The 27,307-nt window shown below is 38.0% G+C and overlaps 2 protein-coding genes and 1 long non-coding RNA gene across 3 annotated transcripts; 1 reads left to right on the top strand and 2 right to left on the bottom strand.

Moving 5' to 3' along the window:
* Positions 1–375: 375 nt before the first annotated feature.
* On the bottom strand, positions 376–5,029 carry LOC139193558 (uncharacterized). Its single transcript, XR_011577773.1, has 2 exons — positions 4,736–5,029; positions 376–4,028 (listed from the first exon to the last, which is right to left on the bottom strand). It is a non-coding gene; the product is annotated as an uncharacterized lncRNA (long non-coding RNA).
* Positions 5,030–6,024: 995 nt separating this feature from the next.
* On the top strand, positions 6,025–13,030 carry LOC103405456 (protein disulfide isomerase-like 1-6). The gene is made up of 12 exons (XM_008344461.4): positions 6,025–6,763; positions 7,087–7,216; positions 7,373–7,538; positions 7,795–7,913; positions 8,077–8,157; positions 8,243–8,332; positions 8,437–8,508; positions 8,590–8,658; positions 8,945–9,025; positions 12,012–12,146; positions 12,534–12,587; positions 12,677–13,030. Exons 1-12 carry the CDS (start codon positions 6,240–6,242, stop codon positions 12,770–12,772), a joined length of 1,617 nt encoding a protein of 538 aa, XP_008342683.1. The 5' UTR covers positions 6,025–6,239; the 3' UTR covers positions 12,773–13,030.
* Positions 13,031–13,455: 425 nt separating this feature from the next.
* Positions 13,456–15,889, bottom strand: LOC103405457 (glyoxylate/hydroxypyruvate/pyruvate reductase 2KGR). Its single transcript, XM_008344462.4, has 2 exons — positions 15,311–15,889; positions 13,456–14,177 (listed from the first exon to the last, which is right to left on the bottom strand). The coding sequence occupies exons 1-2, from the start codon at positions 15,731–15,733 to the stop codon at positions 13,659–13,661; spliced, it is 942 nt and encodes a 313-aa protein (XP_008342684.3). The 5' UTR covers positions 15,734–15,889; the 3' UTR covers positions 13,456–13,658.
* Positions 15,890–27,307: the final 11,418 nt, after the last annotated feature.

Below are 27,307 nucleotides of genomic sequence, written 5' to 3'. Positions count from 1 at the left end.
TAAAATACTCAACATGGCTTTGATACCAAATTCGCACAGCAGGCTCAGTTAAATGGTCGGATGACCATTATAACAACTAGGCATAAAACCACGCTTATGGAACTCGACATGTTTCAGCATGACAGCCACTCACAATGCAGGTATAAGGCCTTAACAGCTGAACTCAGAGGTATGAAGAATTCAGAGATACCCTGGTTAATGTCCAGTTATTTGTATGGCAAACATTCAACTATAACAGAGTGCTCGAACAAAGTATGATAGTCGGTTTAACAGGTTAATAATATAACTACAATAGTATTTCCCTATTTTCTACTAGAAGTTTAATTAAACAAACACGCTAATGAGAGAAAAGAAAACTTACTTAAGACTTGGAGATTGCTTGAATATGTACACTTGAACTTTTATTGATATATAGAATGTTTACAAAGAGAAGTGTTTACAACGGATGCTACGAAGGTTTTGGATGCTTGAGTATATGAAGATTGAAGGATGGTGTGAGTATGGTGTTTCTCTGCTGTGTTTTCGTGTCATCTGCATGGGAGAAAAGCTCCCTTATATACAAAACCTAATTCCTAAACAACAAATTAACTTCATTTATTTATAACTTTTTGAATAGTGATAGCACACTGTTTCTGAAATCTGTCAGCACTGTTTCTGAAAGTTGGCTGTCTTTTCTTTGCTTCAATGAAGGTCCTGTGAATCCATGTTGTCTTGGCTGCTGCAATGTTTGCCACCTTAACTTTTTCATTCAAATGTTTTTTGAAAGTGTCAATCCTCCTTTTTCTTCTTTTAGATGTATTCTATGGTGAAGACCACGTAAACTCTATTACATGCTAGGCCAATTTTGTATAGATGTTTAAAGGGTAACCTCAGTATTTTTGAAAACTTTTGTCCTAATGATTAAAAGAAAACTTTTAAGGGGCTTTTCGTTAGTTTTCCATTTAAACAATCGTGATATGCTAAACTTAATTATAACAAATTAAAGAAAAATCATTAGTCCTCACATCTCTATTTCTCACATCAATGTAAGAGTCAATCTTACACGTAGTATTGTATTATACAGTTAAGTATATCTTACAATGTATTTTTGTTGAATACATGAATACAATGATATTATCTACATTGGACTAGACATAATAATTTGGTTTGAATTGGTCGAGAATCAAATGTAAGATTTCTTACTTATATGTGAAAAGTAATACCACTAGATCATAGTACTAAGTGATATCTTAGTTTGTATTTTATTAATACTAAATCATTATCTCTAGACATGTTAGGCATAATTACATCTACCCCAACCACAACCAATATGGTCCGCTCTACCATTCATATTTTGGCAATGAACCTCAATGGTTCCAAACCGACTTTGACATGGTCAGACTTATGGTTGATTTAGTAAGGGATACCGAATTGAAACTAGTATCCTGAATTCCAAACCAAAATTTTTCGGGATAGAAATTTGAAGACCAATCCCAAACCAAAATTTCAGAAATCCCGAAATATATTCGGTATTTCATGATAAATAGGGATTAAATTTTGATTTTGGGCTATTGGGCTAAAACTTAACATATTGGGCTTTTGGGCTAAAATTTAGCCTTTTAGATTGAAATTGTCAGCCCAATTTCATAAATACCAATATGTCATACATATTGTTACACCCCACCCCCGTTTTATTTAAAAAAATAGTTTTTGGGTCTTAATTGGTGAGCCAAGGGGCCCACCCCCTGATATCTGTCCCCGATCTCCCACCTTTCTCTTCGCTCGCAGTTCTCTGTTCTCCCTCACTCTCTTCTCTCTACCCGTGCTCTATCTCTCTACACTCTCTCCTTCTCCCCGAGCACCACACCCATGCACCCAACACCACAACAACATCAATATCTCTATTATCACTCTAGTGAGCTTAGAATCGAAAGAGAACACCCTGAATCCCTCCCTTTCTCTTGGCCTACATTGTTCACCAAAGTTCTCCGACAAGTTTCCTCCTCCACCGGCGAAGGTAAGCCTTGAACCTAGGCCAAAAGTTGTAGATCTTGTCTTAGTGTATGTTTGGAAGTGGTTTTAAGAAGTTTTATCAATGTTTGGACATAAGAACCTCACGGGGGAAAAACTTCCCAAGTTTTCCCCCAAACACGGCCCCTTTCGAGGCAATTTATTTGTCTTGCAAGGTACCAATCTCTTAGTCTCGTTGAGTACTACAACTTTCCTTTTTGTTTCACCCAATTTCATGGAGTATTGAAGAAGTTATATCTATTGGAATCTTACCTAGTTTCCGGCGACCTCAGTGGCTTTCGAGACGTTTTCCGACCAAACCACTGCGAGTTAGATGTTATGCCATTCTCTTTGTCTCATTAAGAACTATGATTTTTATTTTTGAATCACTCGATTTCGTTGAGTATTGACAAAGTTATGAATATTTAAAGTTTGTCTAATTTCCGGCCGAATTTCGACTTTCTTCTTCTTGAGGTCCAGCGACCCACCAAACCCAAGCCATTCGGGTCATTCCTGCCAAGCCTAAAACCTTGGGCAGCCTAACCTAACCATTTTTATTTATTTTTGTTTCTAATTATTTCGTTAATTTAAAGGTCTTTTGGCCATTTCCCTTTAGGGCCTTAGGCCCGTGCACTTTAAACCCTAAACCCTTTGGACAAAGGCTTTTGGCTGGCTCTTCGGCGGCTAAGTATCTGTGAGTGGATCCCTTCTAAAAATGCATGTTTTAATAGTAGGAATGTATACATAAAAAGCATGATTTAATGATTACGTTTTGTGAAACGTTTTATGAGATAACATGCTTACTGAGGCTAGCTTGAATTATTACTATTTTTCCTATAACCCTTGTTCTTTATAGAATATATGATGGATGACGATATACTATTTAGAACATGTTTAGAACACCTCTTTATAGTATAGATGATGGATGACTTTATACCATGAAGTTTTTTTTTCAAATGAATGTATGTTTAATGGTTTTGTACTTACCTAGTGGTCCCAATTCCGCTACAGAACGAGGGATAGATTCTGTCCTGGGCAATGGTTACAGTGTTGGCATAAGGCTTGAAGATGGTTTTCCTCTAGCTATTAGCATAGGGACGGGGAGCTGGCACTGGGTCTGGGGGTGATTTTCCTCTGGCAATTGGCACAGAGACAGGGAGCTGGCATGGGGCCTAGAGGGATATTGGACATTCACTAGTGATTATGATATATATGAGTTATGATTTGAGATATTGCATGACATGCTAGGTTTCGAAAAATCTATTTTTATCATGATATGTGTTTTCATAAAACCTGGGGTTAGTATGTTGATAACTGTTTTATTATATATATATCAACTTGGCCTACTCATGTTTGTTTTATACCCCCTTCAGGACTTAGAATCAAGGCATACAATCCCGATGTCAAGGCACTTCTGCATCGACATCTTCGAGTCCTCTTGGTGTAGGATCCATCCTTTATTTCATTCAATTTTATATTGTTTCTTTTAGTGTTCTAGTTAGTTGTATACTCTAAACATGTTTCTTAAATGCATATTCAATATTCTTTTATATTTATAAGTCTTATCTATCCCTTATTTTCAGCTTTTGCACTCAATAAATGGCTTTTGTCACCCTCGGGTGTCGCCCAACACGTGCCTATCCTGGTATTCGGGGAATATCGGGATTGGGGTGTGTCACATACAAATATTTCATATGTGGATTTGTGCAATCTATTTTGAGCCACCAATGCAATCTATTTTGAGCATTTACTTCATACATATGAATCTGTGCAATCATAGATTTATAGCCCTAATTGAAATATGAAATTATGAATTGTTCTTCAAATATATTCTACTATCAAACTATTTAAATTCAACATTCCACATGCATGCAACAAAAATAAATTAAGTTAAGTAACAAACCCAAAAGCAAAAAAATTCGTTACAAGCCAAAGTTTCAAAATAAATCAAGTTACAAACCAAAAGCTTAAAGTTCATGAAGATTGTTCACCTTTCGCCCCTTGATCTTGTTGATGGTTGTGGTTGCTCTCTTACCATGCTTATTGTTGTTGATTGGTATGTATGAAGTATTAAAGCATTAGAGACAAATTAGAAAGTTGAAAAGTATATATAAAGAAGCAAAAAATTATGGAGAAAACAAGACTTAAAATATACACTTTTATAATTCCTATTGTTGCTGCTGCATTCCATTGTGTGATGAAGTTTCTGAGTTTTGGCAAAAAGAGTAACCTACAAATATGTGTAAATTAAAGCACATACTTCAACCACGGTGCTCCTAAAGAGAGGACAACACAAGTTAATTGTGACTTCTATGTGGAATGGAAGTAAACAACAATGGAGAAACACAACACATTTGAGAGGAGCAGTGCATTACCAAATGCAGGTTTGTCTGTACAACATATATACCTATCAAGAACCTATGGGCAAGAAAATTATTCACATCTCTACATTTACTTCAATTTAACATTGGAAAATTCTAGAACAACCAGAAAGTATAGTCACCAACTGAAATTTTTAAAAGACTTTAAGCTGCCTAACAAAAACAAAACATAACAAATCATAGTCAAACTCCTAAAACGAAAAAAAAAAATTCATAAACCCTAACCTAATGGTAAACATAAATATAGAAATTAAATTAGGGCTGGAATCATGAACATCCAATCCAAAACATAAATTTCACAAACCCTAATCTAGAATTCAAACCATAAATTAAATTTCAAACCCTAAATTAATTCCAAAATTTACCTTGTTTGGGGGAGAATCGATGCACAATGCACTGGATGAAGAAGACTATCAGAGTTTGAGTGTCTGATAAAGAGAATTGCGTGCGAGAGAATCTTGTGAAAGAATCGCGAGATAGAGAAAGAAAGAGAAAGATAGAAAGAGACAAAGACAGACAGAGAGAGAGCGGTGGCTCTGTGTGGTGAAGGAAAGCTCCACAGTCGGACATGGTAGTAATAGTATGGTGCGGTGGTGGGTTGGTGATTGGCTGGAGTTAAGCTCCAAATTCGAGACAGAAAGGAGAGGGCTCAGTGGCTGAGGGAGGGAGGTTGGCTTCAATTGAAATAAAAGTTATGAACGAATGAAGGAGAGAGAAAGCTGGAGAACCTTAACAATGAATTGATGACACATATCAATTTGAAACAATCCAATGGTTGAAATTAACTCTAACTATAATTAAAAAAATAACATATATAATATATATGTATAAATATATATATATATATATATATATATATATATATATATATATATATATATTATTAGGGATCATGGGGATCCCGCGATCGTAACTGTTTATCGTACATTGTGCAGTCAGTTTTCATTAGGTACTATTTATATTTAATATTAAATTTTAAAATGATTTTTGACCGCACGATGTACGATGAACGATCACGATCGCGAGATCCCTAGGATCCCTAAGAAAAGGATTAGGCAAGGATCCTTTTCCTATATATATATAAAATAAATTAATAATATATATTTTCAGTTTAGTATGGGATTCCCGAAATATTGAGGAGACAATCTCGAATCCCGTACAAAAATTTCAGGATTAGTTCTGATAGCATCTTGAAAATTTTGAGAATTTCGGTTTGGGATTAGGATTTTTTTGGTTGGGCTCGAGATTTTCGGGAAATTTTTCCAACCTTTACTTACACCACTAATTTCAATTTTATACCTCTTCGTTCTTAGTTTACCACGAGAACGCATATATTTATGGATGATCCTAAAAATGCAAAGTGAACAAAATTCCAAACAAAATTCCGTATTTTACGCGGGATGCTCTGGATTAGATTTTTGGGGTTAGTGAATCGCACAGTAGTAGTTAGGGAGGTTGAAATACCATTGTGAGTCTTCTTGACCCTCGAAAAGATGGACTGCTATAATTCAATGTATGCTAGAGTGCCACAGACAATGATCATATTCATACATGATTCTAAAAATGAAGGAACAACATTAGTAAATAACAATTTTAGACACAAGACATAACTCCGTAGTTTACATAAAGTTCAACTATTACTCGGTAATAGAAAGCCCACGTTTCTGTCATTTTTATGAGTTATTGCCGCCAATCCAGGCAGTGAAAGGCAAATAGTATCAATAAAGCCCAAATTCTCTCACTCCCTTCTTTCAGTCCTCTGTAAAACCTTCCCAGTTCTCACGGAAGACCCTGTCTTTTCACTCCATAGATCTCACTCACTCAAGATCCACAAGAACCCCACTTCCCTCTGCAAAATCCCCCAAAAACATGTCCAGACCAAAACCCACCTCCAGATTCATCCTCTTCACCCTCACCCTCCTCCTCCTATTCCATTTCCCAACCCCCATCAAATCCTCCGAACCCCAAAACCCCGCCGCCGACGAAACCGAAGACGGCGAACTGGAAGAGCTCCTGGCATTGGACGAACAAGTAGAACAAGAAGAAGACCAAGACGGTGGGCCCACCACAAGGTCCTCGGAGGCCGAGCTTTTATCCAAAGCACAGAGGATTGTTCTGGAGCTTAATCATGACAATACAAAGAGGGTGATTGAGAACAATGAGTATGTTCTGGTTCTCGGGTACGCTCCCTGGTGTTCAAGGAGTGCTGAGCTGATGCCTCAGTTTGCTGAGGCTGCCACTGCGCTGAAGGAATTGGGGAGCCCTCTTTTGATGGCCAAGCTTGATGCCGAGCGGCACGCGAAAACCGCGTCGTCTCTCGAGATCAAAGGGTTCCCTACTCTGCTTCTGTTTGTCAATGGCACCTCCCAAGCGTACACTGGTGGATTTTCTGCGTGAGTGGCTCTTAAACTTTGTCAACCTGTTTAATTGGAAATATTTTATGTTAATTTCATTTGGATTAGCTATGTGCATCATATATTTGGTCAGTTACTTATAAGTTATAATTCAGATTGTGTTTTGTCATTTATGTTATCTGTATGCTTATATGCTTGTTATTGTTCCGTCTTTTGTCATTGCCATAATTTGTATAATCAAGTTGTTTTATTCCACTTAATTTAAGTAAATTTTTATAGAATGTGGAATACCAGTGATTCTGGGGGAAAATTTGAGTTGTGCATTTCCATTAATGTGTTTATGGGGGCCAATTTTGATTCAGGGAAGAAATAGTGACATGGGCGAGGAAGAAAACCGGTGAACCTGTTATTAGGATAAGCTCGGTGACAGAGGCAGCAGAATTTCTCAAGAAGTCCGACATATTTGTTCTTGGCGTGTTTGAAAATTTTGAGGTACGTGCGTATTTGTTGTTTTCAAATTTTTCTTAAAATGCTAGACCTGGGAAATACTGAAAATCTGGAGTTAGAATTAGACCGTGCTTTGATTATATATTTGTTTGTACATTATGGGTATTTTGGGCTTATTCTGTTTGTTATAAAACTATTCAGGGGCCCGAGCACAAAGAATTTGTAAAAGCAGCGGCAGCTGACAGTGCCATCCAGTTCGTAGAAGTAAGCAACATTGAGGTTGCTAATGTTCTCTTTCAAAATGTAAAACCAACTAATGGTTTCCTTGGAATTGTGAAAAGTGAGCCAGAAAGATACACTGCATATGGTGAGTTGCTTAATTTTTTACTGAAGGTGATGAAATTTGTTGTTTTCTTGCTTGCTTGTGCAACTTGGTGAGTGTATAAATTTCATTGATCTCTCTCAGTTAAATCAAAGTTAAGATCTGCAAACCAATAAGGAGACTTATGTTTGAGTGCCAACTTGCATATTTGAATGTGACTGTCATTGGTTACATTCCACAAAAAAATTTCCACTCAGTAAGAATTACTAACATAGTTATTCATAAATGTTTGGGTTTGCAGAAGGGACCTTTAGAGTGGATGAAATATTGCAGTTTCTGGACTATAACAAGTTTCCATTAGTTAACAGACTTACTGAAGCAAATTCTGCAAAAGTGTACTCCAGTCCTATTCAACTTCAGGTTTCTGATTCTGCTGCCATTTAATGCAACTCAGATATCAGATAATATTTCCGGAATTACATTACCCCTTAAGAATTTCTTAAGCTTGAGTCATATATAAAGAATTGGAATTTGCATGGTAATAAGTTCTACCATTTAATGACTCGCTTTTATTCTTGCGCAGGTTCATGTTTTTGCAGACGCGGATGACTTCAAGAAACTTCTTGAGCCCCTTCAAGATGTTGCTAGACAGTTCAAGTCAAAGGTACTCAAATGGACTATATGTTGAAGCTATTGGGTGAATTGGTTAAATCTACTAATGTTTTCCCTTTTTCATTCTCTTGATCCAGATACTGTTCATATATATAGACATTACAGATGAAAATCTTGCTAAGCCTTACTTAACAGTATATGGGCTTGAAGAATCAAACAGTGCTGTGGTCAGTTTCCCACTCGTGAACTACACGTTGACCGTGAATTCTTTCTATCAAGGAATCTTTTGCTAAGGCTATAACTAATCAGGTTTTATCTTTGTTCTGCACAGGTCACTGCTTTTGATATTAGAGGGAACTCTAAATATCTATTAGAATCAGATCCAACGCCAAGCAATCTTGAAGTAATAATTTCTCATGTTTTGAAATTTCCTTATCAAGAATATCTACCTAGACTACTAAAATTTCTGAATTGGATTTTGTAGGAGTTCTGCTCAGGCCTATTACATGGTACTGTATCTCCGCACTTCAAATCGCAACCAATACCTGATAACGTGAGTCATTTCCCCCCTTAAAAAGATTTTTGGATCAATTAATCATGGAATCATATCTTAGTTTTTTTTCTTCTATAACTTAAGACAATAGTTGCTTGTTTTGATTCCCTGTGTTACAAAATCCTTAAGCCTAATTTTTTTGTTAGCTGGTGAACCAACCAAAACTGTACTGCGGTGTGCTAATTTCAACATAGCTTTTAAGTAGTAAATATGAAAGCACTTCCTGTAATGTTATAGTTCTATCACATTAAATGTAGTTCTAAATCAGCTCACATTAAAATTGCAGAAGAATGTAACCGTCCAGAGCATTGTAGGAAAGACATTTGATGACTTGGTTTTAAATAGTCACAAGAATGTGGTACTAGAGGTATGTGTGTCTTTCTCTCCTACATCTATTTTAATTCTGCTCGCATGATCACATCCAAGTTGAAGTTCCTGAAGTTTGAAAACAAAATAAAGTTTATGTTGTCTTGCTTATACAAAAAAGCAAATGAGCTGTACCATGCTTGTATTCTTTGATGTGCCTTCTATATGAGCATGTACAATGTTCATAATACATATAAGAAATAAAATGGCATCGCATGTGTGTATGTTAATGAAAAAATTTGGCATGGCAGGAAACTGATAAGAAACTACTACTCAAAGAGCTGTAAAAGTCATCAAGTAGGTACTAAGAGTTCTAAGACATGCTCCATAAACCAAGCCTTTCAAAATAGTACAACAACAACAAGAAGAAAACCTTATCCCAATAAGTGGGGTCGGCTATATGAATCCTAGAACGCCACTGCGCTCGGTTTTGTGCCATGTCTTCCATTAGATCCAAGTAGTTCAAGTCTTTTTTTAGTGTCTCTTTCCAAGTCTTCCTAGGTCTTCCTCTACCCCTCAAAATAGTACATTGTATATAAATATTTACATATATAAGTGTGCGTACTACTCTTTCTTTTATACGTCATGTTTGTAGAAATCTTGCCCTCAAGAACTTGGGGTTGATATACCATGTACAGCTTATGCCTTAGCTTGAGCGTTGTATTTTTAAACTTCACCCTTGAGGAATTTAGGGAGCCACTTAGCAGAATCCTTGGGAATGCGCTTGAGATTGTCTTTGTAATCAATGTAATAAAGCCCAAACCTTGTGGTATAGCCATCAACCCATTCAAAGTCATCAAACAGCGCCCAATAGAAATATCCTTTCACATTCACACCATTCTTGATTGCCTTGTTGAGCCAGTACAAATGCCGAAGAGTATTTTTAACTCGATGTGGATCCTTGAGTGCCTCATCAAGTCTGCGACTATCATCCTTTGCCTCGTCAATTCCATTTTCAGTAATGTAGATTTTAGGACTTTGATAGTTTTCCTTCATGAAGTCCATCAGTTTCTGCAGACCTTTTGGATAAATGGAAATGAAACTACTTCCTTCAGCCTTAGGGCCAATAGGCTCTCGATGTTTATTTTTTTTGGGTAATTCAGCTAAAGAATCAGTAGAATAGCAGATTGGTTTCTGTGGACTTGGTGGGGAGTTTTTAGCATATATTGAGGTATAATAATTGATGCCAATAAAGTCAAAGGATCCCTTGACCAAATTCTTCTCTTCCTTGGTAAAACTAGGTAGTCTATCCCTGACCAAATCTCGCATACTCTTTGGATAATCTCCATAGACTAATGGCTCCACATACCATCCCAGATTGAAGTCCAGAACTCTCTTTGCTGCAGCTCTGTCTTCTTCCGAATCTGAATAAGGCTCAACATATTGTCCTACAAGACTGATTCCAATTTGTCCTCCTTGGTTTGCTTGGAACTTCTCTTTGTATAGCTTAACAACAGTAGCATGGGCAAGGAGAAGGTTGTGGCTCACAAAGTAAGGCTCAGTAGACGAATTACCAGATGTACATACGAATTTTGTACTCAAAGAACATCTTCCTGGTGCAGCAAATCCAAGTTCATACCCTATCTTGGAAACGATAAATGGCTCGTTGATTGTAATCCAGTTTTTGACCCTATCTCCAAATGTTTTGAAACATATTGCGCTATAATCCTTAAAATCGTTCACAAAGGAACGGTTCAAAGGGCCGCCATACTTGTCTTGCAAGGTTTGGGGCGAGTCAAAATGCAAAATGGTCACATAGGGGTTGATGCCATTCTTGATTAACTCGTCAATTAGGTTGTTGTAATGGTCAATAGCTTCTTGGTTTATTCCACCACTTAATGTTCCATTAGGAAGAATCCTCGTCCAGGGGATGGAAAATCTGTAAGAATCGACACCAAGGTTCTTTATAAGCTTCACATCTTCCTTGTATCGATTATACGAGTCGATGGCAGTGAACATGTTTGAGTGGTCAGAAATTCTCTCTGGGAATTTCTCAACAAAGTTGTCCCAAACACTTGATCCTTTCCCAGAATTTTTCGCAGATCCTTCTATTTGAGCAGCAGCAGTAGAGACCCCAAACACAAAATCAGTAGGGAAGTCAACCCTCTTGACTGCCAATTCTTCTGGGTTTGGATTTGATGCATTGTGATGCAATTTCTCCAAGTCAGCGGCATTCACAACAATCTGTGACGTAAATATTAAACAAGCAATTAAAAACTCGGAACACTCCATCACCTCTCTTCGTCTAAAGTTCTCTCTCTCTCTCTCTCTCTCTCTCTCTCTCTCTCAAAATAAAATTTAATTAAGTGAAGGATTTTCTTTGTTTATGAACCAACTTTGAGGTTCAAGCCTATCTTATGCAGGAATAGGACGTCAATTTATATAGACATGCACACAAAATGAACTAACTAACAAGAAAGAACAAACTAACAAAAGGGTGACAGTCTGTTAACCACAAATTAGCACATTTAGTTCCAATTGAATCCATAACAGACTCTTTGCTGTAATTTTTCACTTCTGTTTTTCAACAACTCAAACAAAAGAATGGAACATTCAAAATTAAAGAATCTAGAAAAGATAACTCAAACTAAATATTGAACTAGTCATGAATCTAGAAACCTCAATTGCAAACCCACATTGCACTTCATATGAAAATCACACTATTAAATCAATAGTAATAGCAACTGCATGAAAAAACGTAGTGAAAATTTAAGTTGAAAGTCGTTTATTCAGTTCATCAATTTTCCAAAACATATGAAATCAATAAATGAAGAAGAAATGACATGTATCTACATGTAAATATATAAAATAATTACATTATTAGTACTAAAACCGGCCTATAAGTTGTTGTGTTGCGTTCGATATTCAAGGTAAAACTACTATTTAAGTTTCTAGTTGTATAGCAAGTTATCGTGGTTTTAGAATTTTTATATGGAGTGATTATTTTGATCATGCGTATAAAAAATACCATCCTTGCTATGGAACAGGTATACACACCATGGTGCATCACCTGTGAGACCACTGCCAAGCATGTAGAGAAGTTGGCTAAGCACTTTAAAAGTGTGGATAATCTACTCTTCGCAAGAATAGATGCGTCTGCAAATGAACATCCAAAACTGCAAGTGAGTGTTATTTTCGGCATCATAATTTTGTTTCATGATATTGGGATGAAAACCTAGCTTTCATGTAATCCATGACCTTGGACATGGGATAAGCTAGAGCATTTACGTTAAAGCTCTGCAGGAACACTTTGAAGATCTGCTGGTTGTGTTTTTTGTTTCAAATAGCTTGACGAATCACACACTTCAATCCTTGATGCGATCCTCTGAAAATGGCCCGATACATCATAAATGAAAGAAGAGGTTGTGAATCGCAACCAATTTAACAACCCAGAAACATTATCAACGAAAACCATCTCTGCCCTTGAAAATTTCAGTTGATGAGATGCTATCTCAGTTATTATTGTTTGTTATTCATTTATTTATTTGTTTGGTTGCTTGTTACTGCAGGTAAGCGACTATCCAACACTCTTGCTGTACACAGCCAACGATAAAGGCAATCCGGTAATTAGTCATTACAACAAATAATCTTCTGTTATGATTCATCTGTGCTCTGTAACCATCTTACGCAAGAAATTGTTTTCACTGTGCAGATCAAACTTTCTACAAAATCGAGCTTGAAGGACGTGGCTACAACTATCAACAAACATTTGAAAGCCAAGGATAACGCCGCTAAAGATGAATTATAGAAATATATACTGAATGGTATAGTTTCGAGTTCGAGATAGGATATGATACTGAATACTGAGTGATTTATAACTAGAATACTGAGGAAAACGATAGGCCCGAGGAGTTGGTATATAGATCATCTTTGGCTAAAGGTTTCTAGCTTTTTCCTAAGCATTATATGAAGGATGACATTGATCGACCCAAATTTTATGAGTTTTGTAACCCGAGGACTAGTTGTGATGAAAACTCTTTATTTATGGATAATACTTGGGCACTCACCACTCAGTACCTAAATATGACTGACCACTTACATAGCCTAATAGAATGAAAGACACATGTGACTCTTGTGATTTCATAAATTACAGTATAATGGTATTCTTCCGCTTACAAGTGTGATGTCAAAGGTTTGACTTCAATTGGTAATGAGTTAAAAACCAGATTAGTTTTTATTGCCCTTCGTATAGTTTAACCAAAATTTCTCATCCATGGAGGCGGGGTGGGGCCGGTTCCTCAGAGGATTACAGCATGTGGCTACGAACCACGGTGTTGGGGATTTGAATCCCTCCTCGCCCACAACCGGCCAAAAAGGGTACAAATATATCGTTATAGTAAAATTATAAGATCCTTTAAAAGCTTAAAACAGAAGAAGTTTATGAGTACATTCAGCATAAAAATGAAATTAAAAATAACAAGAAGCCAAGGATTTCCAATAAAAATGTAGTGATTTCCACTTCAACAATTAACGAGGAATAGCATCAATCAACTGTTTCAACAAGTAGTCTCATTTCCTCAATTCTAGAATCAACGATCTTGTTTCAGATTGACAAACAATTATTGTAGGCATTTGTGGCAGTAGATCATCAAGCTATACATCCAATGGTCACCATGTCCAGATGCTAAAAGCTATTAGACCACTGGTGTCAACAATGGTTTCTTCAAGAAGTGAGCCTCAAGATTCCCAATCACAAGGTCTGCCATGGTACTGCGAGTTTCTACCGTGCCACTTCCGACATGAGGCAAGAGGACCACATTCTCGAGCGCAAACAGCTCTTCAGGTACTTCTGGTTCCTTCTCATAAACGTCAAGCCCTGCCCCACCTAACCGGCCTTCTACCAGAGCAGATACCAGCTCAGGTTCGTCAACATGAGGGCCTCTCCCAACGTTGATGAGAACACCCTTTGGCCCCAAAGCATTAATGACTTCGCGATTGATAATGTGGCGGGTCTCTTCAGTTAAGGGGCACGCAACAACTAGAACATCACAGTTGGCGGCCAACTCCACAACACTTGGGTAGTATTTGAACTTCAAATCTGGCTTTTCTGTCCTGGAAAAGTAAGCAATTGGGCAGCTAAAAGCCTCGGCTCTCTTTGCAACTGCCTTGCCAATTCTTCCGAGACCAATGATGCCAACAGTTTTCCCAGTGAACTGAAAATGAAAGGGAAACTATTACAAAAGAGGGGGAACAGAGGTGCTATATGGATAAAAATTAAATCCATAAATAAAGGTTTTAGACAGACATTTAACTCTACTTCAGGACGAAAAACAGGGAAAGAAAAAGAGAAAAAAAGCTAGTTCTCCTATGAATTCAGGAACCTCACATTTCATACAAACTTCATCAACTTTTAAAAGTTCTAATATCAAATAATCAAAGGAGGTAAAGAACCGAAAAATATCAATGTATCACACGAACATGTTGCAAAATTATTACACTCAAACTGCCCTATAACACACATGTTGACTTGTGAATCTTCGTTTCATACATAGCACATAAGCAGCTACTGTAAAGTGCCTAAACTCCTTGAAAAGTATCTTATGTTGGTTAAAGAATTTTGCAACCGGTGAAAATATTATGCATTCTCTTTTATTAGATAGACAAACAATGCAGAATGAACATGCTATTTCTTCACAAACCAATTTTCTGGCACAGTATTGATAAATTCGAATTTCAGGCGCATATGCGAGCAGTACAGACAATATTAAGAAAAAAACAATTAAAAACACCAGAAGGACGCCTCGGTGCATTTACAGAAGAACCTACTTAATCAAACAAGAGGGACAAACGACCAACACCGACTGCCATCTCACCCCCTTTCGATTTTCTGGGTTGATGCCATCATAAATACATCACAGCAACCGAGTTGTTGCTTTCGATGAACACAACCACGATTGAAGACACTTATCATTGAGAAATGTCCTTTGACTGACTCCAAAATTTCTTAAGAACTAGTCCATGCCTTTGTAGACGAAATTGAACAAAGAACATCGATCCAGGCCTTTAACAACAACCTTTACCACGAATCACCAATTCAACCATTCAATATAAGTATCATTTTGCTCATTCTTTTCCTCCAACATGGTAAATAACAACACAGTAACAGTTAAGAAAATTTTACCATAAACGCACTTCAAAAATTACGCATCAACTCATACTCAAATCACAAGCAGCATAATCAATATCCATTCATACCAATATAAATAAGAAATTCAAACAAAACCCAATAGCAATTAGGTGAAAATAATAATATCCAATGCAAATTAAGCAAAAAAAAAAACCAAACCTTGGTGGTCAACTTGTAGTCGCCCTCCTTCCACTGCCCACTCCTCACATACCGATCACTCTCACACAGCCGTCTCAGCACCGCCAACGTCAGCCCAATAGCAAGGTCCGCCACGTCGTCGGTCAAAACGTCGGGGGTGTTGGTGACCCGAATACCCTTTTCCTTACACGTCTTCAAATCGACCTTATCGATCCCAACGCTGAAACTGGAAACAATCTCCAGCTTAGGCAGAGCGGCGATGAGCTCGGCGTCGGCTCCCGCGGAGGCGTTGCCGACGATGGCACGGATGGACGCGGAGTGGTCCTTGATGAACTGGGTTTTATTGGGGACGGTCCAGAGCTTGAGGAGGTTGAAGCGCTTTTCGAGCTCCTGCTCCAAGTAGGAGGACATTGGGATCGGCATGAGGACGGCGATGGACTCCATTGTTGTGGGATTCGGAGAAATGGGGTTTGTTTGGTTCCGGGGTTTGTGTCGTCTCCAAAAGGATTGGAGACGTTGGGATATGTGAAGGTCAGGCGATGGGCGGTAGCCAAGGTCTAAAATATATATCGGAAATATCGAGCGTAAAAAAACACAAAAATTTTGATGAAAATATAGAAATATTATCGATATTGATAAAAATTAAATAAAAATTACGGAAATTGTAAGAAAAACTTTGAAATTTTTATTGAAACTTTGCAGGATGTTTATTTAGTCAATTATCTATTAGTTTATCACAAAAAATTAGAAGTAAATGCATTGCATGATGGATTTAAATGATTTAAGTTAATTATATAGCGAGCTAGCAAACATTGTGAGTGTAGAAAATATGTAGTAATTAATGAAACAAGTTTAAATACACCATAATCATTTATATATAATGAATTAGTACAATATTTTACACTTTATACATTGCATGGTAAGATACATGAGTGACTTAGTACCACATAGAGTTCCTATCAAGGTCTAAAATATCGATGATATCGAAAATATAGGTAATTCAAAAACACGAAAATTTCGATAGAAATATCAGGATAATATTGATATTTTAGACATTGGTTGTAGCCATGGGTGGCATGTTATTTCTGTGGTGAACAAGCATGACTGCCAATGGCAAGAGAAATGAAGGTCAGGCGAAACGACGACGATTGGTTAATTCAATGACAAAATGGCAAATAGGGATAAAAATAAAAGAAAACGAACCGTGCAAGTTTGTGACCAAACGGACGGTGCTAGAAGTCAAAAATAAAAGAAACTTAAAATATGTTGTTTTGTTTTTGGTAGTTTGGAATTAGCATAATTTATTAAATTATTATGCATTTAAAATTAGATTCCTCTCCCCCCTAATATATTCTGCCTTGACATTATTGCTCCTCTCTTTAATAATACAATTTTGTTGTGGCCTATATTTTACAGAGATGTGCGGCAAAGAGAAGAAGAGAGATTGGATAATAGAATTTTGTTGTGGCCTATATTTTACAGAGATGTGCGGCAAAGAGAAGAAGAGAGATTGGATAATAGACTTGAGGAATTGTGTGTTAATTCACCAGTCATTGTGCCTTTATTTATAGTAATTAGGATGAGATAAACTTGCTTTCCAAGTAATATAAAGTATATTAGGGAAGATCTTCTAGATCCCAAAGGATTCCTACTTTATCTCTACTTAGGATTTACACAATCACATATTGATAAGAACATATGTCACAACACTCCCATTTGAGTGTGCAAATACTCAAGTAGATGGCGCATCAGATCTTCAGGCAAATGTAGAAGTAGTGGATGAAATTGTCTCGTTTAGTCGGCACAAGTAGCGAATGCGAGTCTCAAAACAAACGGAAGAATGCAGGAGTGGTAAAACTCACAAAACTTTGCTATGGCAAAATCCAAGGTGGGAGAAAAACTCATAGGCTAAGGAGAAAAGTGAGAAGTTGCATTAAGTCAAAACTATACGTCTTCTGGACGCAAGTAGAAGAGCTCACAAGGGTATGATCAGCCCAGGATGGGTGCCTCGTTAAAACCTAGTTAGGTAGCAAAAACCCAGTGGGAAAAATGCTCCTAATCGTAGGGAAAAAGAGTACATTAAGATCAAGTGAGTATACTTCTAGATACTCCCCCTGAGTTTGACAAAACTTCCAAATGAAACTACAAGCATCGCAAATGAGAAAGTTACGCATACCAATTCCTTGGACAAGCTTCTAAAATGTAGACTTCGGTAGTGACTCCGTGTAGATGTTAGCAAGGTTATCTGGGATTGGATTGCTTGACTTCAATCTTCTGATGCTCATGCGGATGTAGACATAATATGCTTGGTGTTGACTTGTTGGATGTATCATGATCTGGCCGATACATACAACGTTGTATTCATGGATCGTTGTTGGGACTCAACGATGGATGAAAAACGCAGGGATTTTGAATATGCTCAACAAGAATTCTCGACCATATCTCTCATGTGATGAGACATAGTAAGTCTTGGAACGATTCAAAGGTTTCGCAACAAAAGGTCTATCTAGTTAACCTCCAAGATATTATGGTGTTCCTTAATGGTAAAGACATAACCATGCGGGAACGTACCTTGTGTGATCAGATAGACGGTCTGATTTAGCGAATCCCACAAGGTAGGCATCATTCAGAAGATCAAGGGGTGTGATCTATTCTGAGATGTATAGGGAATAAGCCTAAATCCGTAGTAACGGAAAAAAACGTCTTTAACACCAAATTTGGTGGCTGCGTGTTTAGGCGCAGTGCTGCTTTATGCCAAAAGATTATCAGCACATAAGATGTCTGATCTAGTGCATTTGAGTTAAGTACAACAAACGCCAATGGTACTTAGATATGGCTGCCTCACGTTCCAATATGGAACCTTATGCTCCATACCCTCCGTTAAAGGTCTCATTTGCATCTAGCATACAGATGATCGGGATATACTCATACGTAACACCTTCTGGGTCTAGTTTGAGTGGTGGACCAGAATACCATCAAAACTAGCTCGAAACTTCAGGTCGAGGTAATGTCAAGTTCTCCCAAGATCATTCACCTTATAGTCCGACATGCGAGTTAATTTGCTCAACTCTAGCAATTTTGGATTTTATACACGCAGGGGCATATATCCCTAACTGATCAAATATTCACTTAGACGGGTATACCACATCCGCCCAGATAGTTCTGCATCCGTAAAGTGAAGGCTTCTTGGGAATCAAGAGGATGTTCTAGTGGTCTAGAACTATTTGAATCAGTACATGTAAGTCCTTTGGAAACTCCATGTAGGTTCATATCACGATCCCATAGATACTACAACCACGTTTGTAATGCTACAATCAATCAAATGGCGTATGAGAGAAACCTTGCGCCACAAGGTGCCATATTGCACTATTTCATTCATCTCATTCGTCATAGATTCATTCTTTTAGTTGACCAATTAGTTCTACGTTGATATTAATCAATGGAACGCGGTTCGTTATCGTCGCTTTTCATTTATGTCAGTACCATATAAATGAAACATCATTTATGATAATCTCATTCCAATTTCATATCTCATCCAAACTAGTATACTGGACCAAGAACTTCAGGTCTCGGGAGTAATCCGGATTTAATCTAATGAGATGAAAAGGTCTGAGACAGAGATCAAGGGGCGGATTCATTCGTGCCACGTTCCTCCTCTTTTGGGGAGGTGAATCCTTGAACCGAGTTATCTACCATGCTTCTGGCATAAGATAGATTGATTGGCTAGCCGCCAATGTACGAGGGTCGGCCACAATTGTGGTTTTCCTACTTTCAGGACAAAGGTCCGAAGTACATTTGGTACATATCTTTGCAGGCACATTTGCAGCTGGTATATGTGATCTCGTCACTTTTTCTAGATCAGAGGAAGTGTCTGGTTAAACTCTGACGATCTAGATTGGGATCGATATGAGACATAGTGGGGACGTCCACGATAATTCACGTCGTTCTTTAGGAATGGTGACGTTCTTATCTCCCCTTAACGACGGGAAGACTGGCTCATAAAAGTGACAATCCGCAAAATGAGCGGTAAAGAGATCGCCTGTCAAAGGTTATTTAGTAACAATTATTAGAAGAAGAATCATAATCGACATAGATTTCCATCCTTCCCTGAGGACCCTTTTGTTCTCGTGTACGTAAGGGCGGCGCAAATGGCACATAGACCGCACAACCAAAGACGCGCAGATGCAATATGTCGGGTTCGTATCTGGTAACCAACTGACACGCGCTTTATAAGGTTGGGTCGTGACGGGCCTCAGACGGACCAACATGGTTGCTTGCAATATTGCATGGCCCCAAGCAGAGGTCGGGAACTGTGGTACGTATGACCAGTCGACCACGCAATCATTTGAAGGCGTTTAATGAATACTTCTGCTAGGTCATTCTGGGTATGAACATGGGACTGGATGTTCAACTTCAAAAAACCCAACCGACATGCAATATCCATCGAGATTTAAAGTGTTCAATGTAAATGTCGATGTAAATTCTCCAACTTATCCAATCAAATAAAGTTGATCAGATAATCAGGGTGGTAAGCCCTGAGCTTGTTAATCTGAGCTACCAATGTGGAGAATGCAACTTTTGGACAACAACCACACGTGTGACAAACGTGTAGAAGCATAAACCAATACTATAGAATATTTAAATGGTCCGTAGGGTGGTTGAATCTATCCACAAATGTCCCATTTGAATCCTTTGTAAAAAGATGGAGAGTGCTAAGGTATAATACGTGTCCAGGTATGATTTCTTTACTTCTGGTAAAAGGATGCCCAAAACGGCGCATCACGAATCATCCTAGATATCCCAAACGTACATCCATAGCGAAAATTCCTTAGGAATCGCGGGCTTCTGGCCGGCCATATAATGGGGCTGAATGGATGTAATCCATTCGTTAAACGTTCCATCTTCTCTAGAATATGCATTTAACTATATTCGTAGGAAGTGCAAAAATGGTGATATGCCAAGGAATTTTTACTCCATTTTCTACATTGGTTTCGATATGGTAATAATACTCTCGAATATCCTTAAAGCTCAAAAGGGCGTTCTTCCAACGAAGTGAGTATAAGGCTTCCCTTTATGGTAAAGTTAATACCATTGGACAATATAGGGCAGTGCCATGCCCCACAATCAGGTTGGATAAGCCTGAAAGGTTGTCAGGGGATGATTAGGTATGAAGTTAGCATAGAACCAGACAGTTAACTTCCCCACAAAACATACCTAAGCATGAGTTAATTGTAGTCACATTTGGTAATCTTCGTTAATTAACTCTTTTATTCGAGAATAATGGTGACATCCAAACACTAATCTTAAATCCGAGAACAAAATAAATTATTCACAAAAGAAACAAAAAAAAAACAATGGGGTTCGGCCAATAGGCCGTCCATGCCAAATTTCGCTCTGCCAAATGTATTAGGTGGAGCAAAATGAGTCTTCACAAATGGACTACGAGAATTGTACCTATTTATGGACGTAACAGTTTCAATCATGTTTTGCTTCAGGCAAAAATTCATCTTTGCATGATTTGAAACAGTCCATAACGGATTTGAAGAGTCATGGAGTCCTCAGCAGGGAGGTACTTCCATTGGATATGCTTCAGGCATAATTCTTCGAATAAGGATCATGGCGGATGCTTATTCACGTCATGTATCCACATAAAGTAGTTTACTATTCGAAACTTCCAAGTCAGTGAAATCGAACTTGTTACGGTTCAACAATACGCTGAATGGAGGAAACAAGAATGTGAGTGGTGTTTTAGGAAATAAAATTGCCATAAACAACAAATTTAGAACATTCAGGTTCTAAGACATGGTTTGGTTTAAACGGATTTAAGCATGGAGAACTTCGGGTCTCAACATGAGTGTTGCGCATTAAGAAACTTCAGGTTCGTATGGCACTTTTCCGAAACTTCGGGTTCGGAAGTATGAACTTTTAAGTTCATAATACCTGCAGACAAACACAAATATATATGCAAGCAAATATACAACAAGGATATACAAAGATATAACTTCAGGTTTATAATTATAATTGAATTAATTTATTTGGACTTCGGGCCAAATTAAAATGTGGGTGAAAAAAATATAAAACCCATTGGGCCTAAAAATAATTAGGTAGATAAAATGTGGGGCCCAACAAAAAAATGAAGTCCACGGGGTGGCGTAAACGAATGGGTGTCGTGTGACCTAGGCCCAAAATGGGGCTAGGGTGTCTCGGGTGGGACTGCAGGCCCACGGGGACAGCATGGGGTTGGGCTGCTACAGGCAGACCCCCTAAAAATTTTTTTTTTCACACAAAGGGCTGCATCAAGCACGCCCAAAAGAAAAAAAAAATCCCTTTTTTCGGGCTGGGCCGCTGCAAGCGAGCCCAGAAACAAACAAAATTTGTTTTTTTTTTTTTTGCACGGGTTGGGCCATGACATCTCAAAACAGCAGCAGGCCTAAAGGCGCTGATGCAGGCCGAGGGACAGGAGCCCACTAGGGCTCGGGTTTTGGGATCCAAGACACCCCAGCGGCGCTGGGTGTCAGAATCGAACCGGGGGGATGCCGGCGTCGCTTCGAGCGACTATCCTCGGGGGTTTAAGGCATGGCGAAGCATGTGGGTTCAACTGGGAATCGTAGTTGTAGACGGCGACCTTTGGTTTCGACGTCGGGGGATCCGAGAACCATCGGGGTTCAAAGAACCCGGCGGTGTTCATCGAGCTTTCTGAAAAAAAACCCATCGTCTTCGACGATGGCTATGTCCCAATCACAACTGCAGGTGTGAGTACCTAGTAATAACGGTGGTGAAGCCGTGGCCGACTTCGGGTGGCACCGTGGGTTATGGTTTGATGCCAAAGGCATCTTTCAGATTGGAGCAAGGGTTTTGCTCCGGTGCTTCGCATCCTATTGTGGGCTCGCGTGAGCCCAGTGATGTCGGGGTCACGGGGAAGAAACCCTAGGTTTCTTGAAAAATTCTAATATAATTTAATTCAATTATATGCATATGAAATTCAATATATATTTCAATGAATCACATATTTACGTTGATGCATATGCAAATAATAGTTTCAATGCATGTACATATGTAAGATTCAATTCATGGAAAATATCAAATTCACATAATTGCAGCAATTTTGGTTATGAGGCATACACAATTTATGTAGAATCTAAAATACGTTAAACGTAAAGTTGGGTCATGCATCATGGTGAATGTTCATGCTATCAGGGCTTCAAAAATATCGAGTTAAAAGCCGTTGTTTTGGAAGAACCTGATTGCGTGATTATATGAATGAACTGGTTTGATGCAGAAAAATTATTACTTCAATTTCGGCTTTCATCTTCAAGCTTGTATCACGTTCAACATAAGAAGAAAAATAAATTGAATCAATAACAATATATGAATTCAATAAAATCAAGATTTAATCAATTAAAACTAATTGAAACGTAATACTCCCCTGATTCTAGACGAATAAATTCTCTTTAAATTCTTCAAAGCACAACGTGAAGAGCGTGCTGATAACGTGTTGTGGCCTATATTTTACAGAGATGTGCGGAAAAGAGAAGAAGAGAGATTGGAGAATAGACTTGAGGAATTGTGTGTTAATTCCCCAGTCCTTGTGCCTTTATTTATAGTAATTAGGAGGAGAGAAACTTGCTTTCCAAGTAATACAAAGTATATTAGGGAAGATCTTCTAGATCCCAAAGGATTCCTACTTTATCTCTACTTAGGATTTACACAATCACATATTGATAAGAACATATGTCACAACAAATTTAAAATTATAATATCGTTTGTATTAAAAAAATATAATATACATACATATAATTTTCTCTACTATATTTTATGTGCTTGTGTTCAAATTATATCACTTTGAGCTTTCATTTAGTTACTTGTTCAACTTCAACATGCATTCTAAATACTAAATCCTAAATCCTAAATTCAATTGTTAAGATCTAGCTCTACGTCTTCCTTGATTACACAGAGAGAACACTAACATAATTCATATCATTTCATAACCGCCTCTTCTCTTACAACTCACCACTATATAGCCAATTCTATCTAATCCAGCTAACTAATACAATCTCTTGTACACCTGTCACCACCCTATTGTGCCACCTAGAATGGTATCCTAACAATACCCCCCTTAAAACCCAACATACACATGGAAAACACAGAAAAACAATTGAGCATTACAACGGCAAACAAAACAAGAACTTGATCTTCAAAGATTGACAAGTTCTAGAAACTTAAGCTTCAATTCATGGTACAGTTCCTATGTAGCATCTTCACAACAATGGTTTTGCCATTGAACTAAAACTTCTGTAGATGCCATTGAACTAAAACTTCTGTGGCAGCAACATTGCCTGTTTTAATCATTCTTCTTTCCAAAATTGCAACAGGGACATCTTGCAATATTCCACTTTCTGTAATCACAGGTAAAGGAGCTGTGGTTTGCACTTGTGACCCCAAATGCTTCTTCAAACAAGATACATGGAACACAATGTGCAATTTCGAGGTTTCAGGTAATTTCAACTTGTAAGCTATTGCACCAACTTTAGACAGAATTTGAAAGGGACCATAAAACCTGGGTTGCAGTTTGTGGAATGAGTGTGAAGCCAAGGACTTAAGCTAATATGGTATCAGTCGCAAATATACCCAATCCCCTTCTTCTAACACTCTCTTAGTCCTATGTTTATTTGCTTGAACTCGCAACCTGTACTGAGCTGCTTCCAAATTTGTTTTAAGAAGGGCTAACATTCTATTCATTTCTTGTAAAGCTTAGTCTAAGGAATCAACTCTTGTTGTACCGCTTTTTATGCAGGAACAATTAGAGGAGGCTGGCCATATAACACTTCATATAGAGTCATTTTAGTAGAACTGTGATAGCTAGTGTTATAGCTATATTTAGCCCAAGGATGCCAATTTGCCCATTTCTTAGGTTGCAAGCTGCAAAAGTGTAGCAGATAGGTTTCCAAACACCTATTAAGGACTTCTGTTTGGCCATCAGTCTGTGGATGGTACCTTGAATTGAAACATAATGCAAACCCTTGAAGAGTGAAGAAACTTTCCAAAATTTACTCATGAAAATTGGATCCCTGTCACTCACTATTGATTACGACATACCATGCAACTTAAAAACATGATCAATGAATAACTGAGCTACTCCTGCAACATAATATAGGTGTGATAATGCCACAAAGTGTGCATATTAGGACAATCTGTCTACCACTACCCAAATCACAGACTTACCTTTACAAAGAGGTAATCCCACAATGAAATCCATAGAAATATCGACCCACACCATGGTTGGTATTGGTAAGGGTTGTAATAGGCCTGGAGGAGCTAATGTCTCATATTTGTTCCTTTGACAAACTACACAAGCTGCCACTCGTTCTTTAATGTTATTTTTCATCCCTTCCCAATAAAATGATCTAGACACTCGTATGTAAGTCTTCAAGAATCCCTCATGGCCTGCAATAGGAGTCGAATGGTGCTCATTGAAGATTTTCTCCCTCCATTCACTAGTAGGGCTAACCACAATCCGGCCTTTATATTTAAGAAACTCATTATCATATCGAAACTTGAGATTGGCAATTGATGGTGAACTATCCTCCGTATCAAGCACCGACTGTCTTTTTGAATTAATCCAATGATCATTCTCAAGGTGTCTCCTAAGGTCATCCATCCAACTAGAGTAGGGATAAGAGATGGCAGCTAATTGAACTTTTTCAAATGTCTGCAGTGATGATGAAGTAGTGTTGAGAGGAGATCGAGACAAGGCATCAGCAGCCTGATTATCTTTGCCTTGCTTAAATTGGATCTCATAGTCAAATCCCAGCAACTTAGTGACCTATTTTTGCTGAAACGGAGTGTTAGCTTGGCCTTGAAGGAAGTATTTTAAGCTGTGATGATCTGTTTGTATGATAAAATGGTTTCCCACCAAATAAGATTGCCACTTATGTACTGCATGTAATATAGCTAGCATTTCTCTCTCATAGGTTGACAAAACCTGATTATGAGGACACAAGGCCTTACTAGTAAAAGCAATAAGCCTATTGGTTTGTTGAAGCACTGCACCAATGCCTGTGCCCGAAGCATCAGTTTCTATAATAAAAGGCTTGCTGAAATCAGGTAGAGCAAGCACTTGAAGGGACAACATTGCCTCTTTCAAAGTCTCAAATGCTTGAGTTGCTTCTGTGGTCCAATTAAAACTATCTTTCTTTGTCAAGGCTGTTAATGGACTAATGATTTTGCCAAACTGTGGAATGAATTTCCTATAGTAACCTGTTAAGCTTAAGAATCCTCTCAATATGGATGTTGGAATTGGCCAATTGGCAATTGTTTCCAGCTTACTTGGATTTGTAGCAACCCCATGTTTTGACACGAAATGTTCGAGATATTCCACTTGAGATTTCCCAAAAGCACACTTTGATTTCTTCACATATAAGCTACACTCCCTTAATATATCAAATACCATCTTCAAATGTTGTAAATGAGAACTCCAGGAAGAGCTATAGACTAAGATATCATCGAACAAAACCAGGGTGAATTTCCGTAAGTATGGCCGAAATATCTCATTCATAAGACACTGAAATGTAGCTGGTGCATTAGTCAAACCAAATGGCATAACTAAAAACTCATAATGGCCATCATGAGTCCTAAATGTTGTCTTATCTACACCGTGATAATGCATACGAATATGCTAATAACCAGCTCTCAAGTCCAACTTTGAAAAAAATTGTGCACCAAGCAGTTCATTAAGTAACTCATCAATGAGAGGAATGGGAAACTTATCTTTAATGGTAATGTCTTTGAGGCCTCTGTAATCCATGCACATGCGCTAAGTTCCCTCTTTTTTCCTTACCAAGATCACTGGAGAAGAATAAGGACTATTACTGGTTCTAATGAAACCAGATTGCAATAATTCCTTCACACATTTCTCAATTTCTGATTTTTGTACTGGACCATACCTATATGGCCAACTGTTAGGAGGCTTACTACCCTCCAACAATGGAATTCGATGATCTTGAAATCTATGAGGAGGCAATGTAGTCGGAGTGCCGAAAATTATTTTATTTTCTTCTAATAACTGATGTAGTTGTTGTTGTTGAACTGTAGAAAGGTGGTCTCCGTGTTGCTCTTGTGGTGCAGGTTCCATATGGTGGATAGACATATCTATCAACTCAATATGACACAAAATAGCCCCCATTGTCGTTTCTTGCCGCACCATTTTGGACATTTGTAAGGCTAAGACCTTCTCTAATTGTTCCAAAAGTGATTTTGGACTAGTAATGCAGTAAGTTGATGACCCTTTTGTGAACTTCATATATAGTTTCTCAAAATCCCACAAGATTGGCTCCAAGGTCCAAAGCCACTGAACTCCCAACATTACATCACACCTTCCTAAAGGAATGGCATATAAATCTATTATGCACTCAAAATCTTGAGTCTTAATAAGAACTTGAGATAATGTTCCCTGAGTAGACACCTTGCCCCCATCCGTTATTTTAACATTGAAAGTATGCTTTGTATCTAATCTTCCCTTCACTCTCTTCACTAACCCAAAATCCACAAAATTATGGGAACCACCCGAATCCAATTGTTGAGCAAAGGCAGAAGCTTCAAGCACATCTCCGGGTCTCAAAATCTTGACATCATGTCGTAGCTTCCGTTTGAGACCTCCTACAAAGCACGATTTGAGAAGTGCGGGATTGATATCCCTTGTTTGATTGGATAATCTTTGGAATTCCATCACATAATCATGCAGAGTTCCTGTCTGTTTCAAATTGACCAAACTCTGCGGAATTATCCAACTCGGAAGGACTAAATTCTTGGCAGAAAACCCTTACGAAATCATTCTAGTGTGGATAGTTTTCCAAGCATCTTGCCCATTGAAACCATTGAAGTGCATCTCCTTCTAAATGAAAGGATGCCATTTTCACTTTCTTGGACTCTTCGATATTAAAGAAATCGAAGTAGTGATCCGCCTTGTAAACCCACTCCATTAGATCATATGTTCCGTTGAATCTTGGAAAATCCATCTTC

Source organism: Malus domestica, chromosome 17 (assembly GCF_042453785.1).
Source record: "Malus domestica chromosome 17, GDT2T_hap1".
NCBI lineage: Eukaryota > Viridiplantae > Streptophyta > Magnoliopsida > Rosales > Rosaceae > Malus > Malus domestica.
The sequence above is the reverse complement of the archived record's forward strand: the minus strand, read 5'-3'. Positions and strand labels throughout refer to the sequence as shown.